Here is an 18,375-nt window from a genome sequence, read left to right as displayed (position 1 = left end):
CCTGTCTCGAAAAAAAAAAAAAAAAAAAAAAAAAAAAAAAAAACAAAGAGGCGTAGAAAGGAACTAGCCAGCCAGGTGAGGTAAGGGTTGGGTGGTGTTCCAGCTGGTACAAGAGTACTTTCAGAAAGAGAGGTGAGACCTCAGCGAGCAGGACACTGCATGAATAGTGCTTGTCACTGGGCTATGGTACTGGTCCTATGCTGACATTTACTTGAAGTAGCCCTGTCTGTTTTCCATGAAATCACCTGCTTTTTGTGGTAAGCCCCCTGTATGCATAGCCTTGTCAGCACACTTGTGAAAGCACAGTATTGGTTTGATTCTCGAATCAGACAGTTAATTCTTAAAGTTCAAAATGGCTCTATTCATTCATTATTATATCTACCACTGTGGGCTGGTGCTCATTACACTTGTTTGTTGAAAGAATGATAGGCTTTCTTTGTAAAATGGATTACACCCTTCTTGCTTTCTTGAGCCAACTATCACTTTTCTTCCAGTTTATCATTACATCCAGCAGTTAATGTCCTGTGTGGCAGTTGAGAGATGCCCTTAGGGCCTTTTGAGGTGCTGTGCTTGGAATCCTTTTTCAGCTTTTCATTGTCCTGTTCTTTTCCCTCCCTGCCTGGCTAGTGTTTGATTGTGATCAATCTGCTTGGCTCTGAATTGTCCTCCCCAGCCTAATTTCCTTCTACTAATCTGCAATGGGCTAGAAACACGATTCCCAGTATGAGAGGATACAACAGAGTGACTGTGACTAAGGGTTGGTCACTCTGAGTTCTTAAAGAGCTTGTACAGGAAAAGTATAGATAACCATTACACTCACCCAGAGGCCATGCTAGTCTAGATAACCCCCAGCCATATGTGCCCAGAGGCCAGGCTAATCCAGGTACTCCCTCAAATGTGCCCAGGCCAATTAATATATATAATACCCTTCATGTGTCCAGAGACTAGGCTAATCTAGATACTCCCCCTCAGATGTGCCCAGAGGCCCATTTAATTTTTGCTGCTCAGAAATTTTCTTACTGTTCTTGATACCCAAGAAAAAGTCACATAACACTCCAGGGCAAGCAGTGTGGTCTGGTCTCCAGCTCTGAGCTCTGCCACCTTCATCTTGGCCAGAGATTTGAAATGCTTCCACCCAGGCAAGCTTGTTAGGGTGCTGGCTACATAGCTCAGGCTGTCTGTCACATGGTATAGCTAGGTTCCACTGAATGTCTTACAGCATTGTCTGAGAAAGAAAAGAAGAGAATGCAAGGAGCTAAGGCTGGTACCACAGCATCCACACTCTGCTTCTTTCTCCGTGCTTGATTCTTTCATTGGCACAGAGCAAGAACTCACCTGGTGCTGAGGTGAGCCTGACTACTAGGCTCCAGCAGACCTTCTACCTTAGCCTCCCACACGGCTTACACAACCACTTAACTAGCCAAGTGAGCTGAGCTTTCGTGTTCTCTTCTTAAAAAGTGGAACTGGAATATGACTTCTGAACAGCCTTATGGCTTTTCGAACTTTATTTATATAGTGTCTATCAGTTCATTCTGAAAGCACTCAGAAAGAATGGCTTAGGAATTACCTGCCTTGTGCTTCTATCTAGGCAAGGTCACACCTTTTTTTGTCCACATTCTTTTGTACCTCAAGAGGCTGAAAGAGCCTGCCCTTTACAGGGTTAGTGCCAGGGCACAGGAGAGACATGACACAGGGAGGTAGATTCTGCCCCAAACAAACTCAGCTCAAGAGTTAACATTAGAGAAAATTGGTTTCTGAGTTAGCTTCCAGCATGAGGGAAACAAAAGCAGGCTAGAATCTGCTCTGTGGGGCCTTCCTTTTCAGGGGGGTAGAACCTTCTAGTTTATTAGCTGGTCTAAAAGTGTCTGGGCAACAGCATAAACCAGGACCAGTCTGGTAAACAGATGTGTGTCTGTCCACCAACCCAGAGGACTTGAAAAATGTAACAATCTCAGGTTTGTTTGTTTGTTTGCTTGTTTTTAATGACCTGGAAGAGAGCCTGGGGGTTTGCACAAGGTTTGTCTATCTTTACCTTTCAGAAAATGTTTTTAAGAGTGAAAAAATCAGATGGCCCTGGGCAGCGGTGATACAGCACTTGAGGAGAGAGAGGTGGGAAGAGCAAGTTCCAGTACAGCCAGAGCTACACCAAAAACCTATGAGATTGCAGGAGATCGAAGGGAGCTCAGCAATAGAGCTCTCGTCTGTCATGCACAAAGATGTGTTCAACAACGGGCTCAGTACTTGGCGCCACCAAAAAGCAAATTACAGATACAGTAAATTCCAACTTCGTAGGGAATGTACACACACAGGCCCGATAATACAGTCTCCGAAGAGCTAGACTGAAATGTTAAATGTGCCTTCTCAGGTTGCTGAGGTATTGGCTCCTTTTTCTTCTTTGTACTCTGCTGTAGTTTCAATTTTGGTTTGATTTTGTAAATCAGATTTTAAGCTTTAAGTCATGTACCAAATTGTAAACAGCAAAGGTATGTGGCTTCTGCACAGACAGCCTCTGGTCCCACCCTCACCCCCCTGGTCTACTTCCTACCTTCACCTCCTTCTCACCTACACTCCTCATCCTTTGAGTTGCCCAGTGTTCCATGAACCTTTTCTCCATGCTCAAGCTGAGCTCACCTGTCCCCTGGCTCTGTGTCATCCTAATTCATCCCAATGCAGACTTTATCTGCACACACTAAACATCTACATATTATCTGTCCTTTTGTCAGATTAGGTCAGAGACGATACTGATTCACTTCATGTCCCCAAAATGACTCCTACATGTCAATCAACACTCATAAAACAAACCAGACTGTTTTACCTCCTCTTGCCCAGCCCAGATGGCCAGGGACACTGTATAGGTGCTACTTAATGTTTAGAATTACATAGATAAATTAAAATGTTAAAGAATCTAGGCAGTTGAAGCAAGTAGACCACTGTGAGTTTCAGACCAGCCTGAGGTATATAGAGAAAAACCTGACCTCAAAAACATTAAAAAAAAATCAAAAGAAAATATATGAGACTGGAAGGAGTGGCTCACACCTGGAATCTCAGCACATGGGAGGTAGATGCAGGAGGATCACATAGTGAGGCCCTGTCAAGACTCACACACAATCTAAAGGGAGATGGGTAAGGAAAGTAGAAAGGGGAACCCTGAGCATGCACAGACTGATCTGTTACTAATGGAGGGTTGGATTTTTTTGTTCCTCAGTCCTAGTCACTCGAGAGGATGACTTCAACAACCGACTGAACCACCGTGCTAGCTTCAAAGGCTGCACCGCCCTGCACTATGCTGTCCTGGCCGATGACTACAGCATCGTCAAGGAGCTGCTGGATGGAGGTGAGAGCTGTGGGTGGTGGCTGGCAGGAGAGTGTGCCACACCTCTAGCACTCTGTTACTTTCCTGTAGTTAAAAGAGTGATCGTTTCCCAAGATCAAGTGTCAGTGTGTGATTTGTCCTCTGGTGGCTGGTGTATGTTCTTGACCTGGGGGAAGAGGGGACTGGGACAGTGTCTACTCTGTCTGCAATAAACGGGGAAGTTTTTAAACATTTTTTAAAAAAGTATTCGGTGAAGTAGATATGTACACCTCAGCGTGCGCAGGTGTCCTTGGAGGTGAGATGCATCTGGTCTTTCTAGAGCTGGAGTTACAGAAGCGACATGGTTGTTGGGAACTGAACATGAGTCTTCTGGCAGAACAGGAACCTTAATTGCTTAGCCCCATTTCTTCAGCCCCAATGTGAGAGTTTTCTTGATTGATGGATGGCTCTTCTCTCTTTCTCCTGTGACCTCCAGAACAGGACCAGGAGAGCAAGGGAAGTCATGTGAAGCCCTGCTAACCCGTTATAGTTATAGAGTTGTTCTCCTGGATCTTGGACCTGGTCCAATGTCACTATGCCTCAACATTACTCTGAGCCATGGTGTCCTGTTCACATCCATACTTGGACTCAAGGTGGCTGGGATACAAAGTTACGTTTGAGGACAGCCTGGACTTCAGAGTGAATTCCAGGGCAACCTGAGCTACATAACTGAAACCCTGTCTCCAAAAAAACCAAAACAAAACAACACAGAACCAACAGTAACAAAGTGGGAGGCTTCTCATCTGACTGGCCCTCTGAGATTGCAGACCACACTGACTGATTCCCTAGTCCCTGCATGGTTTTCGGCACATAGTAAATATTCTATAAATATTTGCTGAGTGATGAGTGTCCTCCCTTTCAGGAATGCCAGTGTCGTTACAGAGATAATATGCACCAGACTTCGGCTGACCTGGTCCTATCCAAGTCTGCCACACAGTTCACTGCCAAGCACCTTCAGACAGCCATTTCCTTCTTAGTTCCCCTTATCCCCATCAGCCTGAGTAGAGCCAGCATGTGGGAGACCCAGATCCCAGGGATAACAGCAGAAGAACACCTGTTTACTTGTTGGCTGATGCTTTTTGAAGGTCAGGGGCCCATTCTTGAGGCTGGAACCTAGGGGTACAGTTCATTCTCTTTCATTTGATCTGAAAGAACTAGAAGGTTCTTTCCAGGGCCTCTGCATCACTCAAATGAGTGTCTTATCTCTCCAAGACTAGTGATCATCCGACTCTTTGTCCAGGTAGTCCCACTTTGCTTCACAGTGACTGATGGGAACACCTGTTTAATAAGCTGTGATCACTGTGTAACTTCTGCTAACTGACTGTTTTTGCCACCTAACCATTTTCCAACATCAGCCTGTGAAGTTTGTTCTGTCCCACAGCCTTTGCCTTCCAGGACAGGCATCCTAATTATCTTCCAGCATATGTGATGTCCTCAGGCTAGGGATACTTCTCAGGAACTCAGTCTTGTTACTTGTCAGCCATAGGCACACTGGTTTCATAGATGGATCTTGCCTGTACTCTCAACTACCCTGTGGTTTGGTGACTGTATCTGGGTGACTGGTACTGGGTGTCTATAAGGACTCAGGGCTCCCAGAAGCATACACTTCAAAAACACCCCCTACCCCACCCCCACCCCCGCAGACTGCTTTCAACTCTGTCCTTTGGAAGCTCTCTGGCAAGACATTTGAACCTTAGCTCAGAGCATGTACTGTGGGGTTTCCCTCTGCCATGCCTTAAAATCAATGTGCCTAGTCATTTTCTCCTAGTTCATATTCCTGCTTCCCTACCACCACCACCACCACCAAACAGAAAGAGTTCACTCTACAAGAAACCCTCCATGCCCCTCTTCCAGATCGAACACCTTTAAAATGAAGAAGCAAGGGCCTTTTATGAGATTCCCTCCACCCTCAGGCCCCCAGGCCAAGGCTAGCCCTTTGAGCTTTTCCAGGGACATGCTTTCCTGTCCGATGACTTGGAACGGATGCCCTAAACCCCCACCTTTGCGTTTCTTCCACCTGCCTTTTTAGTAGTCATCCATTTATACCCTGGTTTCCCAGCCTCGAGGGCCTGAACAAGTTGTTGTCACTCGTGGCCTGCAGGCCTGCCAACTTCTGACCCCTCTCCCCTTTTGGGCCTCCCTTAGTCTACTAGTGTATGTGACCAGCCAACCGAGAGGCACGATCCTTGTCCTAGGGGCTGTTGTCAGTAACGTTTCCAAAGTCTTTGACCTCTGCTGACCTTTTCCAAAGGGTCTGCCTTCCTACCCATCAACTTTATCAGAGTGTTCTGGCCACCAGCTTTGCCGTAGCAACACCCAAGGCAGGCCTAGGCACAAAAACTGTCTGCTCACAAAGTTTACAGAGGTTTAGGTTCCTGGGTCTGTGGGTTAGAGGTAGAGGGAGCAGTATCTCATGCTCTCTATTTGAGTTGTAAAGAGGCTCAGGCAACATCAAGCTGATGATGTGGACACCCTCCAGCCTGTAGGAGGCAGCATGGAGTAATAGAAAAGAGCCCAGGCTTCAGAGTCAACTAGCCAGGGTTGGAATCCCAGTCTCCCATAAGCTAACCAGGTTACCTTGGACAGGTTATCCTAGCTCTCTTAGTCTTTGTTGTTTTATGTGTCACGTGATACTTTCACAAGAATAAGTAGAGATTAGTAAGAGATGTAAAACTCCCTGGTAGACACATGCTAAATGCTCTGTGACATTTTGGGGAAGAGCCATCCATCAATCAAGAAAACTCTCACATTGGGGCTAAGCAACTAAGGTTCCTGTTTTTATTAGGGTATGTTAATGCAGATAATGGTAGATTTTTGTACTTTGATCACAGACCCCCAGTGTCCCTCCCTCTCTCCTGCTGCCCTACCTGGTCAGTCCCCAGTGGCCCCTCTCTCTTTCCTGCTGTCCTCTAGTTGATTCACACCCTGAGTCTCACTTCTCCCTTCGCCATATGTATATATGTAAATAATTTATGTGCCTATATGAGGTCTCAGATCCACACTGAGGGACAAACATGTTTTCCTCATTAGCACTTAGATACAGAAATCACACTCTAATGCTGGCAGCTTTAACTCCATTTCTCTTAAAACTCTGTCTCTGCCTTCAACATCCCCATTCTACCTAGAGTGCTGTTGTCTTTCCTTACTTCTCACTACTCGTACTCATAGACTTCTGTCCCTTGTCGTCCCTATTTGTCGTCCTATGAACGTGTACATTGTTGGCCCAGAGCTTACCACTGACTGCTCAGGGTCATTTCTTTCTATTTCAAGAAACCCCATAACTGAAAAGGTACAAGCTTTGGAGACAGACTTGGCTTTAAAATGTGTCTCCGTTATATCATTATGTTAAACTATTTGCTGTCTGTGAGATCACGAGCCTCAAGACACCTTATGGATCAGGCACACTGTCTCTGACCCTGAGACTTTCACGCTGACAGATGTGCAAACAGGCCATGGCAATGGGGTGGGTGCTTCCACGGGAAATTGAACAAGGGGCTCTGTGGACATGAAAGGGGACATGCCCTCTTGTCACTGATGGGCAAGAAGATGGCATAAAGTACAGAAAGACTGCTGGGTGAATGGACGACACCCCACCCCCCACCCCTTTCCAGGAAGACTAATAGGAAGACATTCTCTTGTAGGGGTTTGAATTAACTGGTGTCAGTCCTGTAGTATACTATAGGCAGTTTACTGACCATGTATGTTCATCCTTGGTGCTACTGCCTCTGTCTGTTGTTGGCTTAGAGCAGGAAGGCTCTGCTTTCACACTTTGCATGTACAAGAAAACGTGGAGGAGGACAGGTGGACACAATGACTAGAAAGAGAATGGGGTTGGGGGCGTGGCTGCAGCTCCCTACGTCAGTAACCCAGAGCTGTTAAACTGCATTAACAGTTTCCTCTCAGGAATGTGCTCCCATGAACATATCTGCCTAACACATGCCTCTAATCATTGTGGCTTTTTTGACTCAGTTCCTTCAGAGAAATAAGCTCTAAAACCCCAAGGCATCTATTGTATATAAGGAACTCACTTTTCTCTGAGGCATCTAAAATAGTACAAGGTAAATGCCACTCTAGGGAGAGGTGATAAAATCATTTTTCATCAGCCTGACACTTAGCTGTGCTTCTTCCAGCCTCTAGCACCCACCTAGTGTTTCCAGTGCTGCCCCTCTGTTCCTGCAATTCTTTCTGCCATTTGCGTCCCACTGAGGCAAATGGCTTCTTTCTCAGGCTGGCAGGCTTCTTTCTACTGGCCAGTCCCCAGTTCCTGGGCCACCTTCCTGCTGTGCATCTTTCCTGCCCTGGGACTAGGGTACAGATGACTTGCTACACTAAGGTGGATGTACTCTGAGGCTGTATTTCTCTTTTCATCTCCCCTCCTTAGCTCCACATTGGCACACTACTTACTGAGCACATGTTTAGAAGTACTAACAGATCTTGCTGACTCTCAGCATCCTGCTGCCTCCCATCTGAGCACCTCCGTATCCCTCCTTCCACTGCTGCTTCCTGTTTCATCACTGACACTCCTTACCTCAGTAACACTTGGCCCTTCTGAAATCTAATCCTCCTCCTCAGGGCCTCCCTCAGCCTTTCCTTCCTACTTTCAAGGTTCCTCTTTGACCTCTTCTCTGAGTGCCTGGGTGAATTGTCAGTGTTAACCTGCCAGCATCCACTGAGTTCCTAAATTCCTGCTACCCGCCTGAGGCAAAGAGCCTGCCCAGTGCTACCATCTTCCCTGCAGCAGCCTGTTGTTAGCCCATCATTAGGACCAAAACCTAGTGTTCCGTTTCTTGTTCCACTTCACTGTCTGTCCATCTGTCTACACTGACAGATGTTGTGCCGACAGCTTTCTTTGCCTGGGGCTGTCTGCCCTCTGTTGAAAGAGAAGGGTCAGTAGTTCTGGCTCTGGCACCCACAAATTCTCCTTTATGCAAACCCTTTCTCACTCTTACAAAATAGAGCACTACTGAAGAGATGTCAAGAGCCTCTTCCAGCCCTGGTGTCCTGTGTACCCTCTGAGCAAGTCTCTGTTTCATTTATCAAACATTTGCTGTAGTAGTCAAACATTTTATTGTTGTTACAGTACCCAGTATAAATACTAAAGGGAGAGGAGTCATTTTGCTCACAGTCTCAGAGGTGTTAAATTATCATGGTGGGGAAGGTGTGGCAAAGAAGCATGTGGGAAGGAGAGGAGAGTAAGACTAAATCATCCTTGAATTCTTTTCTCTTCCATTCCATGGACGTACCTCTCCTGGGCTGCCCTCAGAAGTGTGTTCTCGCAGTTACTCCTAGTCCCCTCAAGCCTTTCACCAATAACAATCAACGGGATCTTCATAAAATATGCCATGCCCCAGCTGGTGGTGGTGGAGACAGATGCAGGTGGATTTGAATTTGAGACCAACCTGGTTACAGAGCAAATTCTGGGACAGCCAGGGCTGTTACACAGAGAAACCATGTCTCCAATAACTAAAAAAGGAACGAAGAAACAAAAAAGTTTCCTACTTAAAGTCTTTGACCTCAGTATTGAAGCAACAACACAGGCCAGACCTCTTACCAGAGCCCTAAAGTCTTATCACCCAGACTTCTGTAGTGTCACACCGATGTTCTCCCCCCTTGTCAGTCTTCTTCAGAAACACTGGCCTTGGTTGTCTCTCAGAAAAACTGTGACTGCCCATCTCTCTGAAGATGGTCACCTCTTGATTTAGGTCTTAACTCAAATGTCTCTTCTAGGACCCTCCCTAGCCACCCGAGTAAAAGTTGTTCCAATGCCACTGTCTTACTGCTCCTAGAAAGACAATCCATCGTGAGCATATGGACGGTGACTCATAAAATACTGACATAGCAGCCTCATGGCCTGTCAACATGGCTAGCAGAGCAGGTGGGTTTAAACAGGAAGATTGGAGGTGGTCATTCTCTTGGGGTTGGTTAAGGCTGCACATTGTCTGTGGAAGGTAGTGCGGCGGAAAAGCCCCAGGGGCTGCACTGATGTAAGCCCAAGAAAAGGAGCTTTGGAAGGGACTCAGGAAGCAGGAGGGAGGAGAAGGAAGCTCTTGCACTAAGGCATTGCATCTCTCACTATCTATGAAAGATTGGTCTCTATTTGAATCTCCAATTTACCACAGACCAATATCTTCTATACTAGATTTTAGCCAAAATTTGGCTAAGAAACAATAATACTTAAGTACAATTAAAATGAATTATTAGAAAAGGGGATGTTTTCAAAAGAAATGCTATCAACATTCCCAAATTTGTTACTAGTTTCCATAGACATAAAATGACTCTGCAAGTCACTGTGAAAGTGCCTCATAGAGGACAGGCAGCGAGGCTCACTGACTGGCACTAGTTCAGGAGCTCCACATTAAGTGTCACTGCTGTACTGCTCCTCTGAGCAGATGGGAGACAGATGAGCAGAAGGTAAGATAGCCTCTGCCCTCAAGTACACAGTTCAGGACACACACAGTCATAATGCATGGCTGTGGTCAAAGACTGCAGGCATCAGGAACTGTGACCCCCCCCCTACCCTGCCACTCTCATCACAGCACCTCTCTGGCATCACTTTTTCATCTATACAATGAAGAGACCATGTCGATGACAAAAAAGCTGCTTTTTTGCTTTATGCTGGCAGCTGTCTAGGGGAAGTACTGAGAAGAGATTGCTAATTGGCACAAGGCTTGCATGAAAGTGTTCTGAGGTAGATTTTGATGGTCGTTGTTTGGTACTGTCTGTATGCTAAAAAGCATTAAATTGTATACTTTGGGTAAACTTTATGGCATCTAAATTATATTTGAGTAAAGCTGTTGAAAAAGAAAAGATTTTATGCCACTCCAGACAAAAATACTATCTTTGACTGGGTGACTGGTTGCTTGGATGCAAGTCAGAAAGCCAAGAGCGCTGGAGTCAGATGAGATGAGCTGTCAGTGGTATAAGTCAGTGTCCTTTTGTCAGGAGTGCTACTGAGAGGCCAGAGAGATGGCTCACTGCCTAAGAACACTGCTGCTCTGGGAGAACTGAGCTCCTGCCCACAACTACCTATGACTCCAGCTCCAGAGCCCCTAACATCCTCTTCTGGCTGCTGCAGTCACCTAGAAACACACACATACACACACACACACACACACACACACAATTTTCTTAATTTTTAAAGAATGATAGTAAATATTTATCTATAAACATTCTCTTAACTCTTAATGATATTTTGATTCATTTTATCATATTTTTTATTTAATTTTATTTTATGTATATTAGTGTGAGGTTATCAAATCCTCTAGAACTGAAGTTACAGACAGTTGAGAGCTGTCATGTGGGTGCTGGGAGTCGAACCCAGATCCTCGAAGATCAGCCAGTGAGCTGTCTTAACCACTGAGCCATCTCTCCAGTCCCTCATCTTATTATCTTAATGAGTATTTGCTGCATGCCCCATTCTTTGAAAAGCTTAAAGCATCTCAGAGTTGAAACATCAGACAAATAATTGCTAAGTTATTAACTAATAATATAAGTACTATTTCAGAAGAGAAGAAGGTACTATGAGAGGCTAATGGAAACCTAATCTAGTCCAGGGGAACGGAGGGAGCATATCCATTTCTGCCAACATCTGAAATGTAGATACTAGCGCATCATCTAGCTTAAGACAGCCTGTGGAGGGAGATGGCCGTTAGTCACCCTTAGGTACCTGAAATGTTGGATCCAGTGATGCTGAGAAGTAGGAATGTTCTGTGGCAGTGATTCTCAACCTTCCTAATGCTACAGCTCTTTAATACAATTCCTCATACTGTGGTAACCCCTCCCCCAACCATAAAATTATTTTGTTGCTACTTTATAAGTTTAATTTTGCTGCTGTTATGGATCATGATGTAAATATCTTAAGCAGGATATTTGAAATGTGACCCCAAGGGGTGTTGAGAACCACTGGTCTGTGGTATTGTCATTACAATCCACACCTTAGATCAGGTGTGATAAAGACCCACCATGACCCAGAGATCTGTGCTCAACACTCAACCAGCTAAGAATCAAGTTCCCCTTGCTCATCCCCAGGATGAGATACTTCTGTACCCCCATGCCTGTATAATCAGTGAGTGGCTGAGGAGAGATGAGAGCCCAGTCACTATGCTTTCCAGAGCCACCTGCCATCCAGGCACACACATTTCATCAAGGCTTTAATGGGCTCCAAGCAGTCCTCAGATGAGCCTGGCTGGCATCCGGCATGAGCTCATCACCACCGACAGTAGCAGCCTGGATGCCCAGGCTCCCTTGGGTGAAGGAGAGGTCAGCATTGGCTAGGCGGGCCATTCTGTATTACACCTGCACTATACCTGGAAACAGCTGAGTAGGGTTCAACTCCCAGGGCCAGCTGTTCTTTGTCAGTTTATTCATACTCCTTTAAGGCATGCATCTTAGACTAGAAAAAAGACTCTGCTTTAGGAAAGGAGGGTATCAAACTGAAGGTCAGGGTCTACAGAATACCAACAAAAGGTCAGACTGGAGATGAGCCAGAACCAAGATTCCCTCCCCCAAGATTTCCTCCTTCCTGTGTTCTTTCCTCTAGAGAAAAGCCTAACTCTGTTTTGGGAAGGACACAGCACGGATGTTCTCGGTGGGTTTGAACCACACACCCCTCTTTGAATTGCATGTTGAAATGAATTCTTTTTATTATAACAGAAGGGAGCTTGCTGTTAAGAAACCCTTCAGAGACCCCCTTTGAACTAATGGATCCCTGAGTGGTAGGAAATGCTGACTGGGTATTGGGGCCTGACACTTGCATCATTCTGACACTATCTGACCTGAGTCCTTCCCTGTCAGTTTACCCACCCTAAAATAAGTTAGCCTGTGATACCCAAACTTTCCATTATGATGTTTTATGACGTTGAATGGACAGTTGCCCAAGAACATACAAGTTTTCATATGTATTCAGCAACTACTAACTCCTTTTGTGCAACCGATCACCACCATCTCCTCTCTAGGCTTCTCTGTGTGCTCTTGTCTAATTTTCTTACTGCCCCTATTCAGGACTGAAATATTCCCAATGAGCCACATTCTCAGAAGGAAGAGTAAGGACCTGAGTGCTTATCTTCCGAGCATCTCACACTGCTCTTAGCACATGTCAATAAGTGCTTGTTGACTAAGTTAATTTCTAAGTGGACACAGGCAATATAGGGAATAAAAGATGAGCTATAGGCCCTTCTCCTGTCTTCCTTCCTGGTAATTGGTCACACGGAAGACCCACACTAACTAGCCTTATAGCAGGCATTAAGAATTAGGTGGAACTACAGGCCCGGGCCCGGGCCCAGGCCCAGGCCCCACAGAGTTCAAGCAGGCGAAGCGAAAGAACAAAGCTACTCTGTGAAGTGGAACCAAAGTGAGCCCTGAACCTGCATGCTATGCAGAGATTATAGGAAAATGGCCACCCACTGGACTATTAAGGAAACTTGAGTGAAGAAGGCCTTTAGGATGAAACAAACGGGATAGATTTGTAATCAGAGTAACTTTAAGTTACTCAGGGTGTGTGTGTGTGTGTGTGTGTGTACCCATGATAATTTTTATTTTTAAAAAGATACAATATAAAGTTTCATGCAGTGCTTTAGGAGAGGGCATATCAACGGGAGATACACAGCAAAGAGGAGGGTCCCTGCCCACTCCTGATCCTCCTCAGAGGCAGGCCTTGTGACTTTCCTTATGATCCTCTTTCGTTAGTAGTTAGTACAGTGGGGGTGGGGGCAGGGAGGGACAAGAATGTGTTACCGCGCAGTTTAGGGGGTAAATCTGCAATGTGTCTCACTAGGGTAAACCATGGTGCTTTCAGAGAACACTTCACTTTGGGAACGATAGTAAGACCTGTTCTCACCATGCCCAGTTCCTACAGGCCTTCGCTCCATACCTTGCAGCACCTCAAAGCAAGCAGTGACCAGTCAAGTCTCTTTCCTGCTTCATCACCCTGACATTCTTTCTCCTTCCTGCTCCCTTTATAAAGACCCTGTGGTTATGTTGGGCCAACCTGACAAACCCAAAGAATCTCACAGTCAACTGATAAACAACCTTAATTGTGTCTTCAGCCTTCATGTCCGTTGTCTCCAGGACATATTTACAGGCTCCTAAGACTTGGGGACATCTTTGTGGGCATACTCTGCCTAGAACACACTCAGAACTATTTGATTCTTGGTTTTTTGGTTTGTTTGTTTGGTTTTTTAGGGTTTTTCAAGACAGGGATAGATAAAGATAGATAAAGAGATAAAAATGCTGGTTTTTTTTGGGGGGTGGGGGGAGGTCGAGACAGGGTTTCTCTGTGTAGCCCTGGCTGTCCTGGAACTCACTCTGTAGACCAGGCTGGCCTCAAACTCAGAAATCTACCTGCCTCTGCCTCCCAAGTGCTGGGATTAAAGGCGTGCGCCACCACTGCCCGGCATATTCTTGTTTTTGAACACTTAATATTGGCACATAGCACAACTTAAAGAGTTTTCAGTAAGAAAGTCTTAATTTCCAATTCTAACCACAGTTTTGTCCGTTCTCTCTGATTTTTTTTTACCTCCTTCCAATTAATCATCAGAGACACTTTCAATCCCAAGCAAATACCTTGTTTATCAGACTTCCCCCCTTGAACCTGACATTCTCTTGACAACCAGTCTTAATGAAACACTTATACGTTTTCCATATTTTTTAGCCCCAACACTCGCCCACAGTGACCAGTTGGCATGTGGTAGTCTGTGGTACACAAAATCCCTTCCCCACATATATCTATATATTGTCAGAGTGTACTCACAGATGCACACTGTTTCAATGCCTGCAATTTATTACCATCCTTAATTATATTAGTGCTAAAATTGTCTCTGATTTCACCAGGGTGTAGTATTCTTCTATTTCTTTCTTGCTTACTTTTCTTCCCCCCACCCCAACCCCTAGGCGGTGGGGTTTAGAAGAAGGTTTGGGGGCCTGGGGGTTATTGTTTTGTTTTTCATGACAGGATTTCTCTTTGTAGCCCTGGCTATCCTGGAACTCTGTCTATAGACCAGGCTGGCCTCAAACTCAGAGATCTGCGTCCTGAGCACTAGGACTAATATGTGTGCCACCATGTTTCCTTTCACTCCTTTAGCATTTTCTTATTTCTGGAATAGTTGAGGCTCACTGTGTGCCCACCTTGTTCCTACCTTGGATTCTAGAAGTGCTAGCTAGCACTTTTTAGTGAACACTTAGAAACTGAAATCTAATACTGGGTTTCTATTCTTCCTTTTGCAGTTTTTGTGGGTTTACTTGAAAAAATAAAACATGCCTGCAAGCTGTCTCTTCCTTCACTGTGGCACAGCCTGGGCTGGGATCAGTGACACTAAATGGCCAGCTGTACTCCTCTTTCTACCATGGTTTTGCAGTTTTCAGATCTGCATAGGAAGCAGCCACTCAGCAGAAGTACATCCAGCTCCTGGACATCGTGGACCAATGTCTTAGTTCCCTTTCTAGTGCTACAACAAGATACTGTGACCACAGCATTTTATAAGAGAAAGTGTTGAATTTGGAGCTCATAGTTGCAGGTTAGAATCCATGACCACAGTCAAGAGCTGTACACAGCCTTTTCTATTGTAATAGAGTAAATCAAGTCCAATAAGGATCTTTGCAATTTTAGGCGGTCTCTTCAGACAGCGAAACGAGGGATTCAGCTCTGGACTGTGTACAGCTCTTAAAGAAGAAGGTTGCCTTTACATAGACAAGACAAGGAGGGTTAAAGAGAGCATGAAACAGGTAGTGAAGGCCCTGAGAAAAATCAGAGAAAGGGACAGATGAATGCGGTACAAGAATTCGTTTTCAGCCTCTCCAAGGTTGACAACCCTATTTCCTCCCATCTTGGGACCATTATTTGGGTTCTTTTTGCTTTTTTCTGCTGGTCCCTGGGCCTCAAATAGGCAGACTAACTCTGTGATACAACAGATAAATAATTTGGTAGCAAAATCTACTCAGATACATTATCATAAGTTAGCTATGGAGGACCACGAGACTCAAGATGAGGTTGTTACTTTATACAGGGTGTCTCCAAAACCCATCTCCACCCAACCTAAAAGGAGGGACTTCTGCCCCTAGACCAAGCAGAGAGGGGCCACCCAGAACCCCCTCTGACAGGCGATCTGAATTCATGTGTAGGCTGCGAGGCTAAGCACTGCAAGGGAATATCAATAAAAGATAAAAATATCTATCTGGGTTCCCTGAGGGACAAGCCTGACTGCATAGGGGTTGATGTCAAAAGTATCTCCTCTCCAGGAAAAAGACATCGGGACAGGTATGGCCCTCATGCTCACTGGACAGCAACAGGGGGACTGGAGCCGTTACAAGGTCCCCTTCAAATACTGGAGGTCAGGCCTCTATCCCCGCCTTGGCAAGATTAGATTTGCCACAGTCCATCTATACTTAGAGAAGGGAGGAGATGTCAGGGGCAGCCCTGCTTACACACTGAAGGCCTAAAATCAGCAATAGGCCTGTCATACATGTATACTAACACCAAGTCTTGGGTCTCAGTGGAAAGACATTGAAACAGATGGCTATAAGCTAATGTAAACAGGCAGCTTTTGTAAAAATTTACAAGCCTGAGTAGCCATAGACCTTGTTAATAGGTAGCCTGGGCAGACAATACCAACTTAGATAAGGACAAGCGAGTCATAGGCAGAGTCATAGTGACCTGTCTCCTGAACCTTCACCCAGCCGATACCAGGTTCTGAAGATATCTGTATTCCCCCTGAACACCCACACTCCAGTGTCATTCCCTTCCCCACATCCTGCCTTTCTGTGTTTATAACCCCTGTGTGAATGAATTATGATTTGATATATATAAAGAAAAGAATCCATGGCCACCATGGCAGGCAGTGTGACATACAGGTGTGGCGCTCTGGAGCAGTACCTGAGAGCTCACCTGAGAGCTCACATCTCCATCTGCAAGCACTGGGACTGGCTTGGGCTTGTTGAAACTCAAAGCACATCCACAGTGATACATCCAAGCTAGTGCCAGATAAAGTTTTGCGGGGGGGGGGGGGTGGTTTTGTTTTTTTTTGGTTGGTTGTTTTTGGGTTGGTTTTGTTGTTGTTGGTTGTTGTTGTTTTGGTTTGGTTTGGTTTGATGATCTTGTTCTGCACCAGAGGACAGCCATGACTCCACAGAGTAAATGGCAGGTACCTTACAGACAACAAGGAGCAAGGATGCCTGGGTACACTTTCTATATACTTCTTTTGAAAGCCAACATTTTCAAGTTCCTATTGGTGTTGGGGAGGGGGTGTGTGTGTGTGTAGGGCAGAGGTTGACATCAGCTGTTTTCCACAATCATTCGCTTCCTGACTGCTTTGAAACTGGACCTCTTACTGAACCGGGAGCTTACTGATTGCCTAGACTGCTGGGCCACCAAGCTAAAGGAATCTCCCCAGCACTGGGTTCTAAATGTGCCACTGTGCTCCACTTTTTACATGGGGTCTGGGAATCGAAACTGAAGTCCTCTTGCTTACCTGGTGGGTGCTTTACTGACAGCGTCTCTCGGGCCCCAATTAGTTACATTTTAAACATAAGAACATACTTGACTACCAGAATTATGAATGTTTGCCTATACACATACATACGTACTGTGGAAATGCTAAGAGCAGCAGTGACTCCTGTTTCAATTGGTTCCTTCGGAGATCTGTGACTCACACATGATTTTCGCATGCATACTGGGCTCATAAGCTATATAAGTTCATGTTCTCACCATTGCTATATTCATTATTCACTTGAAATGCAATGGGTTTGACATTTCAGTTTGGTTTCCATTGTAGGGTTTTTCCTCCCTACCTAACCTATTGGCTCAAGTTTGCAATTTAAATATGTAGAGCATCAGCTTATATCTAAAATCTAAAACTGTAAAAGGAATGTACTTTAATTGGTAGATTACTCACCTAGCATTCATAAGACCTTGGATTTAGTCTTCAGCACCACAACAACACAGGCATGATAGTAAAAGCTGTAGTCTCAGTACTTAGGGAAGAGAAGGGTTTTTTTTTTTGTGTGTGTGTGTGTGTGTGTGTGTGTGTGTGTGTGTGTGTGTGTGTGTATGCACACTTGCATATGCGCATGTGGTATATGTACAGGTGCACATGTGGGGATTTTCTGTATCCTTACATGTGAAAGCCAGAGGACCACCTTGGGTGTTTGTTCAAGAAAGCCACCCACCTCCCTTGAAAGAGGATTTCTCAATGACCTGAGGCCCAGCAATTAGGCTAGACTGACTGATCAGCAAGCCTCCTCCTTCCCAACCTGCACTCTATCATTCGGACCACAAGCACTTGCTCCCACACCAGGCATTTTCATAAGGTCCCCAGGGATCAAACTCGGGACCCATGCTTGCAGGGCAACTGTTTTACCAATGATGCCCTTTCCTCAGCCCCAATAGTCATGTTTTCTTATTTTGCCTTACTTCCCATGTAAAAACTAATACTGTATGATCCTGGGAAACGTTTCATATAGATCTGCCTTCCTCGTTATAGCTGTACACTATTCTATTCCAGACCTACACATGTACAGGAAGGTTTTTGAATATTTTAACAATGCCACTATATATGACCTGTTGTACATTTTGTTATTACTGCCTGTGTGTCTATTGCAATATCCTGTAGGTAGCGGGCTTAGGTAGGAGGGCATATGCACAGGTCCTTTGGTTATGTACTGGAAGCTTTTCTTCCATAGTACCTGTACTGCCTCACACTCCCATTATCCTACATAAGAGTGTCTGTACTTCCAGCCCCTGGAAGACTGGCTTGTCAGACTCTGGGAATTTTGTCAGTCATGGTAGAAGGGAAATAGTATCTATGTTACTTAGAATTTTAGTTTAGTTCTCTTTTTACAAATGGATTTGAACATCATTTTATATATTTAAGAACCATTTTGATCTTTTGGGAATTATCTATTCATAGCTTGGCCATTTCTTACCATGCTGTACCAGTTGGTACTCACGGTATAACCCAGATTAGTTTCAAACTCATAGTAATTCACCTGTCTCAGCCTTCTGAGTTCTGGGATCATAGACAGACATCAAAATA

The 18,375-nt window shown here is 45.1% G+C and overlaps 1 protein-coding gene across 1 annotated transcript in view; it reads left to right on the top strand.

The window, feature by feature from the left end:
• Clpb (ClpB homolog, mitochondrial AAA ATPase chaperonin) overlaps positions 1 to 18,375 on the top strand; it is a 124,035-nt gene that overhangs the window by 54,939 nt on the left and 50,721 nt on the right. The window contains exon 5 of the mRNA XM_028781529.1: positions 3,206 to 3,334. Coding sequence (XP_028637362.1) covers positions 3,206 to 3,334 — 129 coding nt within the window. The remainder of the gene's footprint in view (positions 1 to 3,205; positions 3,335 to 18,375) is intronic.

Source organism: Grammomys surdaster, unplaced genomic scaffold (assembly GCF_004785775.1).
Source record: "Grammomys surdaster isolate TR1022 unplaced genomic scaffold, NIH_TR_1.0 458, whole genome shotgun sequence".
Classification (NCBI taxonomy): Eukaryota; Metazoa; Chordata; class Mammalia; order Rodentia; family Muridae; genus Grammomys; species Grammomys surdaster.
The sequence above is the reverse complement of the archived record's forward strand: the minus strand, read 5'-3'. Positions and strand labels throughout refer to the sequence as shown.